Source organism: Tenrec ecaudatus, chromosome 8 (assembly GCF_050624435.1).
Source record: "Tenrec ecaudatus isolate mTenEca1 chromosome 8, mTenEca1.hap1, whole genome shotgun sequence".
NCBI classification, from domain to species: Eukaryota; Metazoa; Chordata; class Mammalia; order Afrosoricida; family Tenrecidae; genus Tenrec; species Tenrec ecaudatus.
This window is the reverse complement of record NC_134537.1, coordinates 39,378,883-39,399,582: the sequence shown is the minus strand read 5'-3', so window position 1 is coordinate 39,399,582 and position 20,700 is coordinate 39,378,883. Positions and strand designations below refer to the sequence as shown.

The window sequence follows — 20,700 nt, the reverse complement described above, 5'->3', positions numbered from 1 at the left end:
TCAACACAAGAACACTTTGTTCAAATAACCTGGCATTCTGTGATAGTCACCCTCCCAATAAGATCGCTGAAGACAAAAATGGGTACATAAACAAATGTGGTGAAGAAAGCTGATGGCGCCTGGCTATCAAAAGATAGTTTCAGGAGTCTTAAAGGCTTTAAGTTAAACAAGCAGCCATCTAGCAGAGAAGCAACAAGCCCACATGGAAGAAGCACACCAGCCTATGCGGATCATGAGGTATTGACAGAATAAGGTAACAGACACCAGAAGACCCAAAACAAAACAAAATTGTTGAGAACAAGGAAGGTCAGAGCAGAGGCCACAAACCCATCAGCAGAAAATAGCACATCCTCTCACAGAAGGGTCACAAGGAAGGGATGAGTCAATCAGGGTGCAGTATAGGACCGATAAACCACATAATACTCCTCTGGTTCTTTGAGGATTTCTCATCCCCTACTCTCATGACCCCAGTCCTGCCTTCTGTTCTGGCTAGACTGTGGAGCATGTACACTGGTACAGATAAGAGCTCACGACACACAGAATCCAGGTCAAATAAACCCCTTAGGAAGAGAAATGGGAGAAGGCCAGGGTCAAGGAGAAACTGATTCACTGACTGATGCTTAGTCATCCTACCCTCAGGGGTGAACAACAGAAATGTGGGTGAAGGAAGACAGTAGTTGGTGTAAGATATGAAAATAATAATTTATAATTTATCAAGGATGTGTGTGTGTGGGAGAACTGATACCAAGGAGTTAAATTGAAAGTAAATATATAGAAAATGATGATATACTTTGGACCTATCAGGAAAGACTAGTCCCTGGAGAAGGACATCATGCTTAGTAAAGGGGCAGTGATAAAAGATGGCTCTTAACAAGATGGATTACATTATGATACTTGTAAAGGATAATGAAAAATTTTCATCATTGCATGCTGACTGGCTCGTCTCGAGTCAGGGGGTGTCCAGTAGCCTACAAGTGGGTTTTGGATCTCCACTCCACACTCCCACCTCATTCACTATGGTAAAATTTTTTTGTTCTGATGATGCCTGATACCTGATCCCTTTAACACCTTGTGATCGCACAGGCTGGCGTGCTTCTTCCATGTGGGCTTGGTTGCTTGTGAGCTAAATGGCTGCTTGTTTACCTTCAAGCCTTTAAGACTCCAGTTGCTATATCTTTTGATAGCCAGGCACCATCAGCTTTCTTCGCCACATTTGCTTATTCACCCGCTATGTCTTGCAAGTCTGACTAGACCAGAGGATGTACACTGGGACAGATAGGAACTGGAAACACAGGGAATCCAGAGTGAATGATCCCTTCAGGACCAGTGGTGTGAGTGGCGATACTGGGAGCGTAGAGGCAGAGTGGGTTGGAAAGAGGGAACCGATTACAAGGATCTACATGTGACCTCCTCCCTGGGGAACGGACAATAGAAAAGTAAGTGAAGGGAGTCGTTGGACAGGGCAATATATGACAAAATAATAATTTATAAATTATCAAGGGTTCATGACAGAGGGGGAAGCAGGGGGGGGGGGGGAGAAGGGGGAAAATGAGGACCTGATTCCAGGGGCTTAAGTGGAGAGCAAATATTTTGAGAATGACGAGGGCAATGAATGTATAGACGTGCTTTACACAATTGATGTGTGTACGGATTGTGATAAGAATTGTATGAGCCCCTAATAAAATGATTTTTAAAAGTACTGAAAATACTGAAGACAGTCAAAATAACAAGATAGATTATAATACTGATAAAGAATATTGAATATACTGAGGATAGCAAAGTAACAAACATATCTTGAAGGAAGTACAACCAGAATGCTCTTTAGAAGTGAGGATGGCAAGACTTCATCTTATGTACTCTTGGAAAAGGAAGGATATCATGCTTGGTAAAGTAAAAGGTCAATGAAACAGACATTAGAATAATTGGGAGGATGTTAAAGGACAGAGCAGTATTTTGTTCTATTGTGCATCAGGCTGCTATAAATCAGAATAGATTCAACAGCACCTAACAGCGAAATCAAGATTGGTCTTGTAGATACTTTATTTTTCTATTCTGTGCTTTAATTCCTTTCAAAAAGTCTTTTATCAGTCATATTTTTCATAAAAAGTAATATAAGGGTAAGTCAAAAAGTATTCCTACCAGAGATCCAGCATATGCATGTAGGGGTTTGTTCCAAACAAAATATGTTTAAACTTATCTCTGTGATCAGTGGATGGCTGCAAACAAGTTCTAAGTAATATATCCTGCTTTAGTCTCATTAGGACATCTTCAAATCAACCAACCCATCCCCCTAAAACAGTATCTGCCGGGTCTACTAAATTCAAGGCAGGGATGTTAGCTCAAGAAGTTATGGTGACTGTATTCAGGTATAATATGGTTGAAAAGACCAACTGTTTGCCCTTTAAGACATAAATTGTATGCCCTTTTAGACATTGTATGACTATTAGACATACAAGTGAGATTTGAGAAAAATTACTCATACATGTATACCTGTTTCTAAAATCCCTGGGTAGTATAAATGATTAAGGAACTCTGCTGCTAACTGAAAAGCTACAGGTTCACATCTACTCAGTGATGATTCACACACACAAAAAAAGGTCTGGTGATCTACTTCCAAAAGCTCAGCTACTGAAAACTTGGTGGAACACAGCTGTTTGAATTAGTTTCTAAAAATTACCTTGTGGTTTGATTCAGGTAGGACCTTCTGGTAAATGCTTCACAATTCAAGTTGGAAGAGAACTTTATAAACTCTGTAACTCAAGCCCTGCAGTTTTATTTCATATAGGAATAGTTAGCTTATATTTAGCTCAAGGTCATATAACCTGTTAAGCAGCCAGGAGTGGACTTAAGGTTACTTGGCTTCCCGTCTAGGGCTGCTTTCATGACACCATGTTACATAGGTAGGCTTTGTCTTTGAGATGTTATTTCATTCAGCCATTCAGCTATCCTGGTGAGTATATTCGGTCTTTTCTTTACACACATCCAGATGGAGGAATTTGATTTTTAGATAGCAAATAATAAGTAAACAATACCTTATTTCAAAATTCTGTATTTTAATGCTTTACATTTGATCAAGTGTAGATCAAGTATTAATATAACTAATTGAGACATAAATCTAAGTTCTGGAATTATAGAATTCTGTACTTCTTGGGTCTGCAGATAGAAGCCATACCCCACTGACAGTGTGTCCATTAAGAACTTTTTGCTTGGAAGGAAAGAAAAATAGTAATGGTGATTATTATTTTATTTTTGGGTCCCAAGGTAGTAATCCTGTCAGATTCTTTTGAAAGACACATGATAATGAACAGTGTTTTATTTTGTGAAAATGGAAGATTACATTGGTGAGAAAATGCCCGGAAAGTTGCAATAAGGAATTTTTTCCATCATGGCAATGCACACACTCATTCTTTGAGGGTAGCAAGGGCTTGCTGGGAAATCTTATTCCATTCATTACTCGACAGCCCCTATCTGGCGCCTTCAGGCATTCATCTGGATGCCAAAACAGTTTTTCTGACATGGTCTAAATCAGAAAGTGCAGAATTCTTTGGGTGTAAATGTTGAGATATGGACACACTGCCTTCAGAAGTGTTCACAGACCTAGATGGTGGATATGTCAAGAAACAATAGCTTCACATTAGATATTTTTGCCTAATTGTGATTTTGGAGCAAAATCTTTGGATTTACCTTTGTAAGTATCAGTGAGAAAAAAATTCAAGTAGTTCAGAAGGGATATAGAATTAAAAGTCTTAAGTGTTCTTTCATCCCAGAATATTCTGGGAAAGGGGGATTATTAGTTTTGTCTTGAAACAAAGCTTTTGAGGTATAACTGACAAAGTGCACAAATTATGTTTTCTTATGTGTATACATGCCAAAGCTACCACAACTACCAGACATTACTCCCCAGAGTATTCCCATGTCTCTGTGAGCTCTCATTGGCAGGGTTCAGGCAACTAATGGTCTAGAATAGTTTCAATTTTCACAACTTTATGTAAATGGAATCTAGTACGTATTCCTGTTGCTCAGCTTTAGATTTGCCCAAGTTGATATGTGTCCATCAATAACGCATCCCTTTTTATTGCTGAGCCAATGATTCACATTGGGTATGATTTTGTTCTGGGTCTTAGATGCCTGACACCTGATCCCATCGACACCTTTAACACAGCTGGTGTGCTTCTTCCACGTGGGCTTTGTGGCCTCTCAGCTAGATGGCATGCTAAATATTTTTATAGGTGTATGCTTTCCTTTTTCTTGGGTAAATACTTAGGAGTGGCTCATGTGGAAGGTGCACACCTGGTTTTCCAAGTGGTTGTACCATTTTTTTGGTGGGGTGCAACAACTTCATTCAAAGCGAAGTGCAATGTAACTTGTTGAAAGCTTAAAAGGAGGCACAACTTGGACACCTCCTCTAGAGCGCAGGACCAGATGCAGGGTCGATTCTTTCTGGATGTTGTAGTCAGCTGCTTCCCAGCGAAGATCCGCCTCTGATGGTCAGGAGGGATGCCTTCCGTATCTTGGATCTTTGCCTTGACATTCTCAATGGTGTCACTGGGCTCGACCTCAAGAGTGACGGTCTTACCAGTTAGTTTTCACAAAGATCTGCATTGTTGAGTCGCGATGGCAGCACAGTGCACACAAAGCAGCAGCCCACCGACTCCGGTCACCACGGCTCTAGCTGCGCCACACGCGGAGCTTCCTTAAATAGCCATCGCAAGCGCAGCAGAGATCCCGCCACAGAAACACCGAGAAGGGACTATTTTCCATAATATTTTCGGTGACCCACAGCAAAAACTAAACCCCCGAATTCACCCAAGCCAGTCATAAAATGCTCTCCTGTTAAGAATGAGTTTTTCGGGGTGGATCGGGTGGGCAGAGGACCACTCTCCATGGAACCGGTGGAAGGATCAGCTCATCCCTTGCGCAGAGGTGGGGCGGTGCTAACATTTTATATTTTCAGCAGCCCAGTTTCATTAAGACTTGGCATGATCAGTCTGTTAAAATGTAGCCACTCTAATAGGTACATAGTAGTGTCTCAGAGCATTTAAAATTTTGATTTCCCATCTGATTTTTGTCTGTGTGTATATTAATTTGGGGAAATGCTAATTCAAATACTTTGTTCACTTAAAAACTTATTTTTAAATTGGACTGCATAAAAATGAAAACATCTACTCTCTTAAAAACTGTATTAAGAAATTAAAATATAAACAACATATTGAAAAGAAATGTCTGTGAATCATGTAGACTTACACAATATTCTCCATTTCATCATATGCATGTTAAAGTTGGATCTTGAATAAGGAAGCCCTAAGAAGAATTAATGCATTTGAATTGTGGTGCTGGAGAGTACTATGGACCGCTACAGGACAAACTGACCTGTGTTGGAAGAAGTATGGCCAGAGATAGAGGCAAGGGTGGCAAGACTTAATTTTATATCCTTTGGGCATACTGTCAGGAGAGATCAGTCCTTGGAGGAGGATCTCATGCTTGGTAAAACGGAGGAGCTGCACAAAGAGACGGTGGCGTTGAAGAGATGGACTGACACCACAGCTGCAACAATGCTCTAGGTGGCGTTTCCTTCCGTTCTACATTTGGTCGCTATGAGTTGGAACCGACCCGATGGCACCTAACAATGACATAGCCTCTACTGTTGTCTTCATCAACTCTGCATCTCTCTTTTTACCCATTAAAAATTGTTTTATTTTATTATTTTAAATTATATTGAGGGCTCTTAAGAGCTCTTATAACAATCCATACATCAATTGTATCAATCACATTTGTGCTTATGTTGCCATCATTTTCAAAGCCTTTTCTTTCTACCTGAGCTCTTCCTATCAGCTTCTCTTTATTCCCTCCCTCCCCCAACTCTCATGAACCCTTGATAAATTAATATTTTCGTATCTTACACTGTTAGCTGTCTTCTTTCACCCACATTTCTGTTGTTTGTTTCCCTGGGGGTGGTGGTGTGGATGTGTTATACATCAATCATTGGTGACTGGTTCTTCCATTCTCACACCTTCCTCCTACCCTCATGTTATTACAGCTCCCATTACTGGTCCTGAGGGGTTTATCTGTCCTGGATTCCATGTGCCGAGAGCTCTTATCTACCAGTGTCCATGCTCTGGTCTAGCTGGATTTGTAAGGTAGAACTGGAGCCATGATAGCAGGGGTGAGGTGGAGTGGGGCAGGGGAGGATGCATAATTACTAGAGGAATGTTGTGTGTTTCATCAATGCTATACTGTACCCTGGCTGACTCGCTCTGTCACTGTGACCCTTCTGTGAAGGCATGTCCAATTGTCTACAGATGGGCTTTGAGTTTCCTCTCGTTCACATTGATGACTGTTTGCTTTGGATCTTCTGATCCCTGATCAGATCCTGTCGACACCTGTGATCACACAGGCTGGTGTGCTTCTTCCAATGTGGGCTTTGTTGCTTTCCTGCTAAATTGCCGCTTGTTTAACTCCAAGCCTTTAAGACCCCAGATGCTCTATCTTCTAATAGCTGGGCACTGTCAGCTTTCTTCACTACATTTGCTTATGTATCCATTCTGTCTTTAGGGATTGTGTCGGGAAGGTGGGCATCACAGAACGCCAGGTTATTAGGACACAGTGTTCTTGTGTTGAGGGAGGGCTTGAGTAGAGGCTCAATGGCCATCTGCTACCTTTATACTTAACATATAAATATATGTACTTAGACCTATATCCCTATCATTATGTGTTAATATATTTACATATACACATGCCTATATTTATATCTCTATAAATGTCTTTTGCCTCCAAGTTTTCTTCTTTTTCCTTTTCCTTTCCTTCTGTTCCACTATCATGTTCGACCTTCATTTGGCTCTCAGTAATTCCTCCCAGCTACATTTCACTTGATCCACCCCACTATGTCCTCCTCGCCCTCGATTTTAGATCTCTTACTGTTCCCTTGTCCCTGGGTTTGTTGGCTCCCCATCTCTTCCTCTCCCATGTCCCTCTGAAACCATCAGTACCGTTGTTTTTTCCTCAGGATTGTTTATCCTGTCTATCTTATATAGATATGGGGGAGGGGAGTAGTTTATAAACAGTTCCAGGCCTGTCTGCTGACCCTTATGAATGTTTACCGATAGGGTCTGATGAGGTGCCAAGCCCTACCCCGCTGAGGTTCATTTTTAAAAAAAATTCCTTTTTCTCCTTAAGAGCCGACTTTCTAAATTTGCCTCCTCACGAAGGGTGCTCCTAAATCCCTTCTCTGTTCTAGTGTACTGCAACTCTCAGTAATTTTGTACTTAGGGTGGATTCCTCTCTCTGGCAAATAAATTTTAGATCAATTTTAGGCACACAGTTTGAGCTTCTTTATGCATGCAATGTTTCCCACTTGTATCCTATAAAGTTTGGAGGAGCATCACAAGAAATAGGTTTCTGTGACTCAGCATTTACGTTTCTATTTATCTGTGATTTAAAGTTTCAATATTATTTGTCTTCTAGCTATGCTGAATATATGTTTTCATTTTTCAAGAAGTAAAACATTATAAATAATATTATAGCTCCAGTTTCCTTCTCTCGCTCTTCCTCTCAAAGGGAGACTGGGTGGTATTTGTAATACACCCAAAGTATATATGTATCTCTCCCATGCATACTTTTATGTTTATTAAATATGTATTTATAAACAATATTTTCAATGTTTACACAAATAGGATGCTGTATATATCATTTGCAACTTAAACTACTCAAAATTATAATTGAGTCTTATCAATGCAGATATACTGTATAAATTACTGTACTGGTTTGTTCATTGTTAACTAGTATGCTAAAATGTTCCCTTTGTTGATTCCAATTACTATGAGCATCCCTGGTGGTATCATGGGTAAAGTGCTGGGCTGTTAATCCCACGGTTGGCGGTACAAATCCACCAGGCTTTCTGCAGAAGAAAGATGAAGCTATCTGTTTCTGTGAAGCTTTACAGCCTTGAAAATGCTAATACAGTCACTCTGAGTTAGAATCTGTAATTAAATAGCAAGAAATAGAGTGTCTGGATCACAGGCCAGACGCATTTATGCATTTCCAGAGTGTTCTCAAAAGTTATGTTCTAGCAATTTATACCCCAGCTAACAACATCTAAGATTTTCCTTTCCCTCATATCCTTATCATCATTTGTAAGGCATTTGGGTTCTTTCCATGAAAACAACAAAAAAACCAAAACTAGTGAATGAAGGGGGAAGTGCAGAGTGGAGACCCAAGGCCCAAGTGTCGACCAATGGAGATCCCCTCATAGAGGCGTTTAGGAGAGGAGATGGGTTAATTAGGGTGTGAGGTAGTATCGATGAAGAACACAGCTTTCCCCCAGATCCTGGATGCTTTCTCCCCCCAACTACCATGATCCGAATTCTACCTTGCAGGGCTGGATGGGGCAGAGGTTGTACACTGGTACATATGAGGGCTGGAGGCACAGGGAATCCAGGGTGGATGGTACCTTCAGGACCAAGGGTGTGAGGGGCGATGCTGGGAGAGTGTAGGGTGAGTGGGTTGGAAAGGGGGAACTGATTACAAGGATCCACATGTGACCTCCTCCCTGGGAGAGGGACGGCAGAGAAGGGGGGAAGGGAGACTCCGGATAGGGCAAGATATGACAAAATAACGATGTATAATTTACCAAGGGCACATGAGGGATGGGGGAGCGGGGAGGGAGGGGGAAAAAAAAAGAGGACCTGATGCGAGGGGCTTAAGTGGAGAGCAGATGCCTTGAGAATGATTGGGGCAGGGAATGTATGGATGTGCTTTATACAATTGATGTATGTATATGTATGGATTGTGATAAGAGTTGTATGAGTCCCTAATAAAATGTAAAAAAAGAAAAGAGGAGAAAAAAAAAGAAAATGATTAGGGCAAAGAATGTACAGATGTGCTTTATATAATTGATGTATGTATATGTATGGACTGTGATAAGAGTTATATGAGCCCCTAATAAATTGTTTAAAACCCAAAACTAATCAATATTAATCACATCTCTTGTAGGAAGTGGCATGTACAGATGGAAACACTAACACACTGCATCCCTCAGCTTTAATGTTTTGTAGGTATTTCAAGACTGAACCTCTAACTATAAAATAATATGATGTCTGTCATGCAGGTTCGAAGAGTAATTAAGTATAAATGTGTACCTTAAAGTACATTTTTGGTCTCATGATAGAACTGCTTTAATCCAAGTTCAATACATTCTCAGACTATTTGAAGAATGATTTCCGAAAATCTGCTCCTATTAAAGGTGTGGATTTTAATACACTGATTTTTTTCTTAAATGAAGACTCAGAGGAGAAATTTTTCTCCACTCTTAATACCAGGAACAACACCTCTCGAACATCTAGTTTATTTTTACTTTCAGATATAGATGATCTTATTCCTTAGTTATATAAGATTAAAGGTTTTGCTGCGCGGCCGCCACCACTGCCGCGGGCCCAGTGAGAAAAAAAAGATGTTAAGAAGACTAGGGCCAAACCCAGGGAATATCTCAAGCAAACGTATAGCACCTTATACAATAACTACCTCTCCTCAATTTTTAATAATTTCTATTCTCATTTTGTTGAATCCTTTATCTTGTATGTGCTTTTAAAAGCCACATAAAATTAAGGATTTATAATATAATGAACTCATAATATTAGTTAAAAAAAAGTCCCACCATCTGCCTTTTATTTTTTTCACGAATAAGAACTAAATGTCTCAGTGCCATTCTTCTTCAATACTGTCTAAAGCACAGCTGATTTGACACTCAGTTCTGGGATCACTCAGACACTGACCTTTTCTGCGACTTCTCTTACAGACTGAACACTTGTTCCATATAGATGGTTGTTATACTGGCCAGCTTCAATGAATTTATGTTCCTGAATATCTTTTTCCATCTGCTCTCTTGAAGTCACAAAGTGATAATCTCTTCCATCTACTTCGTAATCTCGTTTTGGTCTAGTTGTATCTTTAACAGAAAAATATTGGGGAAATGTATAATACTTAAAAATGTATAATATTTAAGACTATTTTTGCAAAATTCAAAATAACAGGGTAATTTCAATTTGAAGAGATAATCTGGAGGATGAAGGAATAAACGATAAAACAATCGAGGATAAACCACTAAAAATGGAAATCTTTGTTTACATTATAAGTTATGGCAGAGAATGTTTGGAACAGTAATTAAGGGATTTTGTTACTCACGAGGAACACATGATCCAAACTTGTCAGGGAATTCTGAGATTAAGTCATCATTTATCCTGTCTTTCATAGGTCCCAGTATGATCACTGGCCGAGTATAATTAACTACAAAGATAAAAACGTGCTATCAATGTATTTTATTTTATTCAAGAACAAAAAATACTCAAGTTAAATTATATAGATTTCTTTATCCATCATGAACTAAAGATACTTCATTTTCCAGAAAATGAGTCTTTACTAAGATCTCAAATTTTACTCTCCTAAATCAATCACATACTTGATAATTCATTCAACCAAGTTATACTTGGCATGTTAGTAGATGTTTCTACACATTGTTAACATCCTCTCATTCCAAAGAGAAACACAGAGCACACTGTTTTACTGATATGTTTGTTCCTTACTAGAAATCAAAAAATTGAGTGTAGGAAATGATGAAATAACAGTGTTCTATAAAAGATGATCTAATGAAAGCTGTCTACATTGGAATGGAGGAGAATATACTAGAAGGAGGGAAAAGTGAGAATTAGTAGTGAGAATCAACACTGTGGTAAGCAGAATTAAAAGGGAGTTATAAATAAAGAAGATATGACAGAAGAGAGATGAATGGGATGAGGAACAGAGTCAAGTGACACTACTAATGGATATATTGCTTACAACATAAAATATCAATTTAAGAGGCTAATTGTTTAAACAGAAATACCATGGGCTAAACCATGCTTCACAAAACCAATACAAACAGCAAAGCTTTAATATATCTCTATATCTCTTTGTGTTTAAGTAGGAGTTAGCCCTACTTTATAAACTTAGATATGTAATTCTTTCAACAGTACGGAAAAAAAAAAAGAGTTCACAAACCTTCTTGTTGATTCACTGGTTCATAAGATAAGACATATTCTTCTTGTCCACCTATTAGAAAGTTAAAATACAGATGAGAAAATTAACAATGATAATAATAATTTAATTATTTAGCTATAATATAAATTACTTAATTTTCCTGAGAAAATGGAGATGTAGAGAAAGTTATTTACTTGATAATTTATGAAAAAATTCACAAAGTGATGTTAGTCATAAAAATAAGTTTGATACGCATAAAAACAATTCTTTAGCAACTAGGTGTTTGTAATTCTATTTTTAAAAGATTATCATAAAAGCTATTTTAAAATCTTCATTTGTACTGTCTAGTATGTGTTTTTAATATTTTATTAACATGCTTTTAGGAACTTCAAGAATTTAATAACAAGTATATCTTTAAAAGATTAATATTTCAACAATAGTGCCATAGGATGCATATTAGACAATTTACTGCTAAGATTATACTACTTTTTTGATTCCCACCAGGTATTATATTTAAGAGTGTATTTTATTTGCACAATAAATATAATTACAATTAAAATCAGAGAGAGAGAAAATATAAAAGGAAAAAAACTCCCACGGTGGTTTAAAGGGTTAACATGCTGAGTTCGTAACCAAGAGGAAGGGGGTTTGAGTTCACTCAGCCTCTGGAAAGCATCAGTCGCTGAAAGCTCTGCTCTGATACATGTGAGGTTGCCACAAATCACAACAGATCTGATGGCAACCAGTACCATTCAAAGGTAAAATTACTATCTCTATTTCATTTGTAAAAAACTTACCATTCTATGAAATCATGCCCATATCACTTTAAAAACTAACATTTAAAAATTAGATGAAAAGAAAATCCTTCCACTTCCACAAAATCAATTAAATAATAAAGGAGGTAACATGCATTCTGCTTTTGCCTTAAAAGCTCTGCATAGGTTAAATTCAAGGCTCTGAAACATATTTACAGGTTAAATTACAGGCTTTGAGTTTAGGATACTCTAAAGAAAAATGTCTACAAATTATTAAATGACCCAGTGAAAAGAACTGAAGAGCTGAAAATAATCAGTTCTTGGGAACAAAACAAGCCACATACACAAACAAATGTGTAGACAACAAACTAGGAAACATTATGTTAATCCAAATGGTTCGGTGGAAGCAATCAATATTAGATAATGTATTTGAGGATTATCTTCTTGATTATCAAGATTCTAGAAACAAATTTTTCACTTTGTTTTTTATTTAATGGCTGTATAGATTTTCTAAATGCATGTATTGGCATAACTATTCTTTCTGTTTTAAATGTGCAATTCATTGTTTTCGAGTTTATTATGTTGAACAAATACTTTACAAGTTAGTATAAAAATCACTGTATATAAAACATGGTTTATATATTAGTAAAAACATGCAATTGATATTCCACATCTTAAATAAGTCATGCAAATGGTGACAATGACAGTATATACTTTCAACACCTCTTTTTTTAGTCTTAATTATAATGAACTCGGGTTATGGATTAATATAATTCTAATATATAAGATATTAAACTTGTCTCCCTCCTTAAAAGGGAAATTTGCATAAAAACAAGCAATCACATAAATGAGGATTAAAAGTATATACTGCCAACATGAAAAAATATTAGAGACTGATATTGATATTAACAGGATGGACCTTTTGAACAGCCATACTCATCTGTAATCAAGATTACTTTCATATTAGACAGCAGTAAAAAAAAGGTTAGAAAAGCAAGTTTAATTTTTAAGGTGCTATAACTGTGTATTCTTCTTCCCACCCCAACTCTGGTAAAAGACTTCACATGCTTATATAGCTCACTTAATACCAAGAGTGCAATACAAAACATCAATTTGCATATGAAGCAGTAGAACTGTGTAAGCAGCTGTTGAAAATTTCTCCTCTATCATCTTGCTATGCTTACTAAGTCCTGGAATTGAACAATGGCTTTCCTCTGACCAGAACTGGCAAAATAAAAACAAAATGTAAATAAAGTGAATTATAGCTTAGCATTACTAAAATATTTCAGTGTTCATGTTAGCTACTAAAAAACACCAGGGTGCCCTCACTGACCTAAGTATCATGGTCTTATAAAGATTCACACATACATGTACAGGAATTCTGACATGAATTGTGGTTGGTAAAAAAAAAGAATCTTAGTATGTCATTAAAATTTTTGAAATTAATTTTTGTATGCTAAGTATGATTTATTTCTAAGTATAGTGGTTTACTTAACTTTTCTTAAGTTAAGATATTAAGCATCTAATTATTAATTTTTAGATTATATCACTAAGAGATTACAATTTGAGATCACAAAAGAACAAATAGCTTAAAGAACACTTACGGTAACTACTTTCACTATCGCTGGCATTAGAGGTTACATGCTCTGAAGTTGCAGGACAATGGAAAAAATAAGGAAAACAGAGTCATGAGTTTAAAAAGCAAAACTGATAAAAGCAAATTATCAACATAAAAATAAACTGACATTACAAAATATTAGGATATAAACCACATTTAACTAACAAATTCTAAAAAGCATTTTTGATTTTCTGAAAAGTTTGTTTTAAAAGATTATTAGCAAGATATTAAGGGTAATGTCTCATTTTTGTTAGCATGTCTAGTGAACAAAATCAATACTACAAATAACATACAGAATAGAAGGGGGGGGGGAGAAGAGGAGGTGGTCTTAAATTAGTCCAGTTGTAGTTGTGAAACCTAAAAAGAGAAAACACGATCGGTACCATTTAGTTTACTTTACGAAACAGTCATCGCAGCAACAAAGACAAGATACACCTGACTGACAGGCTGTCCTGGTAATTAAAAGCACTTGACCCTGTTTTACAGTTCAATTTCTCTCTTCTTCCTAAAGTGAAATGAAAATCCATGTTTCTGTGATCATTCAGATAAAGCAATCTAGAAATTATAAATTTGGATCACACATATGCATCAAAGAGAAGGGAGTCCTGGGGTGTGGTATGATGTTTGAAAACAGACCAATAATTACATTTGCAGAAACTAAAAATCAAAATTTTCCATGGAAGAAGAAAACCCAAAATGTCCTATGTCAGGAAAAGAAAAAAATAATTTTAAAGATAAGGGAAAAAATCTGAAGATAAATATTTGCCTTATTGACTAGATTATCCAGGACTCCTAAAATCAAGCAGCACTGCTGAACTGCACAGAGAATGGTAACAATTTTTCAAAAAATGGCTGTCTTAGTGAAAATGTTATTTTAAACCTGTAGAGATAGCATGTCACTTTAAAAAAATCATTATTATTCATATTTGAGATATAAGAGTAACTTTAAAAATGATAAGAACTGAATGCTATATGGTGTTTTTTAAAAAAAGTCATTTTTGTGGGGGCTTTCACAGCTTATCACAGTCCACACACACATCTATGGTGTCAAGCACATTTGTACATATGTTGCCATCATCATTCTCAAAACATTTTCTTTTTACTTGAGTCCATCATATCAGCCAATGTTCCCTTTTCCCCCACCCTTCCTCACGCACAGATCCTTGATAATATATTAATTTTTTTCCCCATGGCTTACACTGACCACTGACTCCACCCACTTTTCTGCTGTCTGTCCCCCTGGAAAGGGGTTATAAGTAGATCATTGTGATTGGTTCCTCCTTTCTCCCCCCGCCTTCCCCTTCCCCTCATGGTATGGCTACCCTCAATATTGGTCCTGACGTGTTTATCTGTCCTGGAGTCCCTGTTTCCAGCTCTTATTTGTACGTGTGTGCATACTCTCTCTGGTTTAGCTGGACTTATAAGGTTTTAAAATTGAGGTCATGGTAGTCAGGGGAGCAAGCATTAAAGAACTAGAGGAAAGATGTATGTTTCATTGGTGCTATACTGCACCCTGACTGGCTCTTCTCTTCTCTGTGACCCTTCTGTAAGGGATGTCCAATTGCCTACAGATGGGCTTTGGGTCTTCACTCTGCACTCCCCCTCATTCACGATAAGATTTTTTGTTCTGGGTCTTTGATGCCCAATATCTGATCGCATCGACACCTCATGATCACACAGGTTGGTATGCTTCTTCCATGTGTACTTTGTTGCTTCTCAGCTAGATGGCTGCTTATTTATCCTCAAGCCTTTAAGACCCCAGACGCTGTCTCTTTTGATAGCTGGGCACCATCAGCTTTCTTCACAATTTGTTTATGTACCCATTTTGTCTTCAGTGATTGTGTCGGGAAGGTGAGCATCACAGAATGCCAGGCTATTAGAACAAACTGTTCTTGCATTGAGGGAGTAGTTGAGTAAAGGCCCAATGTATGTCTGCTACCTTAATAATTAACATATAAATATATGTACACAGATCTATTTCCTTATCATTACATATAAATATATTTACATATGCTCATGCATTTATTTAAATTTAGACCTCTAAAGTAACATCCTTTGCCTCCTTGTTCTTTCCTCTATTTCTTTTTACTTTCCTCTTGTCCCACCATCATGTTCGGCCTTCATTCGGGTTTCAGTAATTCCTCTCGGCTACACTGCCCTTGATTAAAGCCGCACCAGGCAACAATGGCGCTTTAAAAAACATATAAATGAAATAAATAAGATAGAAATGAAAAAAATCTTTCCATGCTCCACATGGAGCTCAAAACACTGATTTAAATTGTTGTATAATACGCTGTTATTCAAATGATTTACCTTGTTATTCACATATTTTAGTTTTCTTTAAGTTTATCACAAACATCGTAATTATTAATGTCTTATTTAGCTTTTTAATTTTTAAGTGATTACTTTAAAATTCATTCCCACAAGTAGGTATGACCCATGTTTAAAAATTTCTTAAATTTATGTGAGATTGAGGATATATTCTACATCTCAAAGTTGTTTTTAAAAATTAGTTATTACAATAGGGTGGGGATGAGAATTTGGTAGGGGTATAAACAAAACTGAGTTGATCATGTTGGGTAAATGAATACTTGCGGGCTGAAAGTTGTATATATTAGATATTAAAATTAATGTTACTACAATCTCTTTTCTATCATTTTCTGAGATTTCTGTTATTCATCTGGAGTAGATCCCTACTGATCAATGGAACTCTCCAAGATATCTGGAATATTCTCTTATAACTCCTCTATTCTAAAATTTTTGCTACTTAAAGGAATATTTCTATCATAACCATTACCACTTGGGAGTTTAAATGGCAAGATGTGTTTTCTTCCTGCACCCCCCCCCCCCACAATAATTTAAAAAATCTTCAAGGCACTTCACAATAGAAAATATTAAAAAAAAAACAAAAACAAATGCCAAGTTTAGAGAAGGCTATGCAGCAACTGGAATTCATTCTGGGATGGGTGGGTGCATGCAAGCGCTCTGGGGGATTATTTGGCAGTAGCTACTAAATTATTTTGTTAGGTGCATCTCCAGTAGTAATGTGCATATAGATCCACGTTCAAGAAAGTTCAAAGTAAGACTATTCAAAATAATTCCAAAAAGAAAGGAAGTCAAAATGTTTATCAGTTGTAGAAATGAAAAACAAACTCTGAGAAGTTCACATAATCAAAGAGAAAAGCATTCACTGCTAATTTAAAAACCAAGGGGAAAATATCAAACAAAATACTGTGAAAGTGCCAAACTCTAGGCTATTTATATAAAGTTCAAAAGCAAATTTCTACTATTCTAGGTTAGAGGAGCTCTGGTGTGGTACAGTGGTTACTTGTTGGGTTGCTAACTGCAAGGTCAGCAGTTTGAAACCACCAGCCACTCTATGGGAGAAAGAAGGGGTTTTCTACTCCCCAAAATACAGAACTCACAAGGGGCAGTTCTACTCTACCCTATAGGGTTGTAATGAGTCAGCATCAACTTGAGGGCTGTGGAGTATGCCAGGAGCCACCCTTTGGTTGGAGGAGTTGTGTGACTGAGAGGGGTCATAAGAAGCAATTAATTCTGAGGGCTAGTTGTGAAAATTCATCAAATTGTAAACTCAGGATTCGTAGAGCCGTGTACGTTCCTGAATACATTACTTCACTGAAAAGTTAATTAAAAAGTTCACTACTTCAATGTCGGAAAATATCTTTTTATTCCTTTTTCTAAGCTTGTACATATATTTGTAATATGCATATGTACAAGTTAAATATTTTTCACTTATGTTGTGAGCATTTTACCTTGTCAGTAATTTTCTAAGTGATTTTTCAGTGACTATGTGCATAACAGAATACTACAAAGTATGGTTCAACCATACCCTTCAGTAATCATTCCCCAACTGGAAGACATTTAGAAAGGTTTCAACTGAACTTCTAAATAATATTATAATGAACATTCTGCTATATAAACTTCTGCATCTCTGATGATTTACTCAGGAAAAATTGTGAAAAGAAATTGGAGTCAATATTAACTCAATAAAATGATAGGAGCAGGTAACAAGCCCCAAAGGAGTCTCACAGCTGGACTCTATGGAGGCAGGCTGTCACATTTTCCTCCTATGGATTGGCTAGTGGGTTTGAACAGCCAATCTCTCAGTTGGCAGCTGAATGCTTAATGACTGAGCCAGTAGAGCTCCCTGAGGAGGAATCAGTGGGGCCAGAAGGTATGCTTTCTCAGAAGGGTTGTACTAACTTAAACTTTGAAAGATAGTATGTGAAAAGTAGCCATTCCACGGATTCTCCTATAAAACAAGAGTCTTCCAAGGGGACAGACAGAATAAACTATCATATGACTTTTGAATACTATGGGGCTAAGCGTTTTTAAAAATCTCATCGGCTTATTTTTTGAACACTCTTTCCACATCCTGTCTAGTTTTCTAATGAACAGTTTGCTTCTTATTGATTTGTTAGAAATTCAAGGATATTATTCTTTGATATATATAGTATAAAATATTTAAGATTTTATTTTAATTTTACATTTGATGACCAGTTATTTCATGTCTCTTTAACCAAGTTTCAACTTTATAATCATACATTCTTTCCAACAAGTTATATCATGCTTCTTCGATAAAATATTACTGTTCCTAAATAAAAAGAGTCTTGTGCTGGCATTTAAGACCTCTGTATATTAACAAAACAAACAAACCAGAAAACCCCAAATCGACTGCCAATGCGGCGATTTTAACCGCAAGCCTGTCTAGGCTTCCCGCACTGTCAAACTGTATAGTGGAGGCAGCCCCATCTTTCCCCCGAGGAAGGGGTGGGAGGTTTGAGCCACTAGGGTTAGCTGTCCAAGCCCTATTCCATATGCTTCCGAGAGCTCTATCCACTTCTGCTTAAATAAGACTTTAAGATAAACAGAGAATGTGAAGAAATAACACAAAGGAAAAGCTATAAACCACCACTTGTCTATCAGTGGTCATACACTGTGGTGGTTTGTGTGTTGCTGGAAGCTTTGTCACTGATATTTTAAATGCCCTCAGGGGCATCCAAAGTGACCAGGTTTTAGCAAAGCTTCCACACTAAGAACAGACTACGAAGAAGAAATGTGTCGTCCCTTTCTGGGGAGTTAGGAATGAAAATTTTATGAAAAAAAAAAAAAAAAACCAAAACATTGTCAATTTCTGAAAACTCCACCAAGAGGAGAACACTGAGAGAGACAGTGCTAGATGAGCTCCCTCAGGCTGGAAGGCACTCAATAGATGACTGAGAAGCGCTGCCTTCTTGGAGTCTATCAATGACACGGATAGAGTAAAGTCTACGGATGTAACGCATTTCAGGACCTTCATTTGCTGATGGGTACTACTCAAAATGAGAAGAAACAGACCTTGGAATGTATGAAGTATAGGATAATTGGAAGTTGCAAAAATGAAATGGAATGCATAAAAATGGACATTTGAGGCACTAGTGAGCTAAAATGGACTGTTATTGGCGACTTTGAATAAAAAAAAATCATAGTTTACTATGCCAGCAATGAACCAATCAAAGGAATGGCTTTGTATTTATTGATAAAAAGGTCATTTCAAGTTCTATCTCGAAGTACAAGATTGTTTGTGATAAGATTATATCGCTACTAATTCACGAAGATCCAATTAATACAACTATTATTCAAATTTGTACAAGTACCATCAAAGCTATGATGATGGTTGATGAATTCTAGGAATGTCTTTAGTCTGAAATCGATCAAATATGTAATCAAGATGCATCACTAATATTAGCAATTGGAATGACAAAGTTAGAAACAAAGTGGAAGGAACAGTAGTTGGAAATATGGCTTTGGTGATAGAAACCAAGCTGGAGATCACATTCTAGAATTCTGCAAGACCAATGCCTTCGTCCCTGTCCCGGCAATATGAAATACACGTGGGTGCTCCAGACGGACTGCTCAAAACAGACCAACTGCCCTGTGGGAAGAAATGATAAGAGAAGCTGAGTATCAGCAGCTAACACCAAGCCACAGGCCGACTGTGGAACAGGCCATCAGCTGCTCATGTACAAGTTGAGGATGAAACTGAAAAAATAAGAACAAGTCCCTAGAGCCAAAATATGACTCTTGAGTCTATGGTACCTGAATCTTGAGAACATCTCAAGAACAGATTTGCTGCACTGCACACTAATGATAGAAGACAAGAAGAACTGTGGGATGACATCAAGAATATTTTATATGAAGAAAGCAAAAGATCATTAAAAAGACAGGAAAGAAACAAAAAGTGTTGATGTCAGAAGAGACTCTGAAACTTGCACTTAATTATAGTGTAGCTAATGCACATGGAAGAAATGATACAGTGAAAGAGGTGAACAGAAAATTGCAAAGGTCAGCTCAAGAAGAAAAAGTAAAATATTATAATCAAATGTGCAAAGACCTGGAGTTAGAAAACCAAAACGGAAGAAAGCACTTAGCATACCTTTTAAAACACTCAGCATTTAAAAGAAAGAAAATTAATCCTCCTCTTGAAGGATTCTATGGGCAAAATTGAGCAAATAATCAAAGAAGCTGGCTTATGTGAAGAAGAATGTGGCATCCGAATTGGAAAAGGCTTATTAACAACCTGCGGTGTACAGATGACACAACCTTGCTTCCTGAATGTGAGGAGGGCTTGAAGCGCTTTCTAACAAGCGTCAAGGATTGCAGCCTTCAGTATGGATTACCACTCATCATACAGAAAACCAAAATCCCCACAACTGAACCAGTAGGTAACATCAGAATCCACCGAAAAAGAATGAAATTTGCCAAGGATTTTTGTCTTGCTTGGATCCACAATCAATGTTCATGGGAGCACCAGTCTAAAGATCAAATGACACATTGCATTGGGTAAACATGCTGTGCAAGACCTCTTTAAGGTGTTAAAAGGCAAGGAAGTTACTTTGACAGCAAAGGTGTGCAATGGTAATTGTCTAATATGCATGTGAGAGCTGGACGATGAATAAGGAAGACCAGAAAAGGACGGACACAATCGTAGTACTGGAGAAGAATACTGGACTGCCAAAAGAGCAAGTCTGTCTCGGAGGAAGTGTGACCAGAATGCTCCTTAGAGGCCAGAACAGAGATTTCATCTCACAGACTTTGGACATGTTAGGGGAGACCCGTCCACGGAACAGTACAGCATGTTTGGTAAAGTAGAGGGCAATGAGAAAAGAAGACCTTTGAGAAGATGGAGTCATGTAGTGGCTGCATGGATGGGCTCAAATATAAGAACAGCTGGCACATGACTGGGCAGTGTTTGGTTCGGCAGCACTTGACAACATGTACCTGAGGAAATGCTTGAGATATTCCAGGAAACATAAA

General features: G+C 37.4%; 1 protein-coding gene across 5 annotated transcripts in view; it reads right to left on the bottom strand.

Annotated features, from left to right (window-relative positions):
* The window catches only part of DLG1 (discs large MAGUK scaffold protein 1), a 235,722-nt gene that overhangs the window by 17,558 nt on the left and 197,464 nt on the right, over window positions 1-20,700 (bottom strand). For all 5 annotated transcript variants that reach the window (XM_075556240.1, XM_075556241.1, XM_075556243.1 and 2 more), the window contains 4 exons: window positions 13,367-13,408; window positions 11,029-11,079; window positions 10,177-10,278; window positions 9,768-9,940 (listed from right to left, as the gene is read on the bottom strand). In XM_075556240.1, coding sequence (XP_075412355.1) covers window positions 9,768-9,940; window positions 10,177-10,278; window positions 11,029-11,079; window positions 13,367-13,408 — 368 coding nt within the window. The remainder of the gene's footprint in view (window positions 1-9,767; window positions 9,941-10,176; window positions 10,279-11,028; window positions 11,080-13,366; window positions 13,409-20,700) is intronic.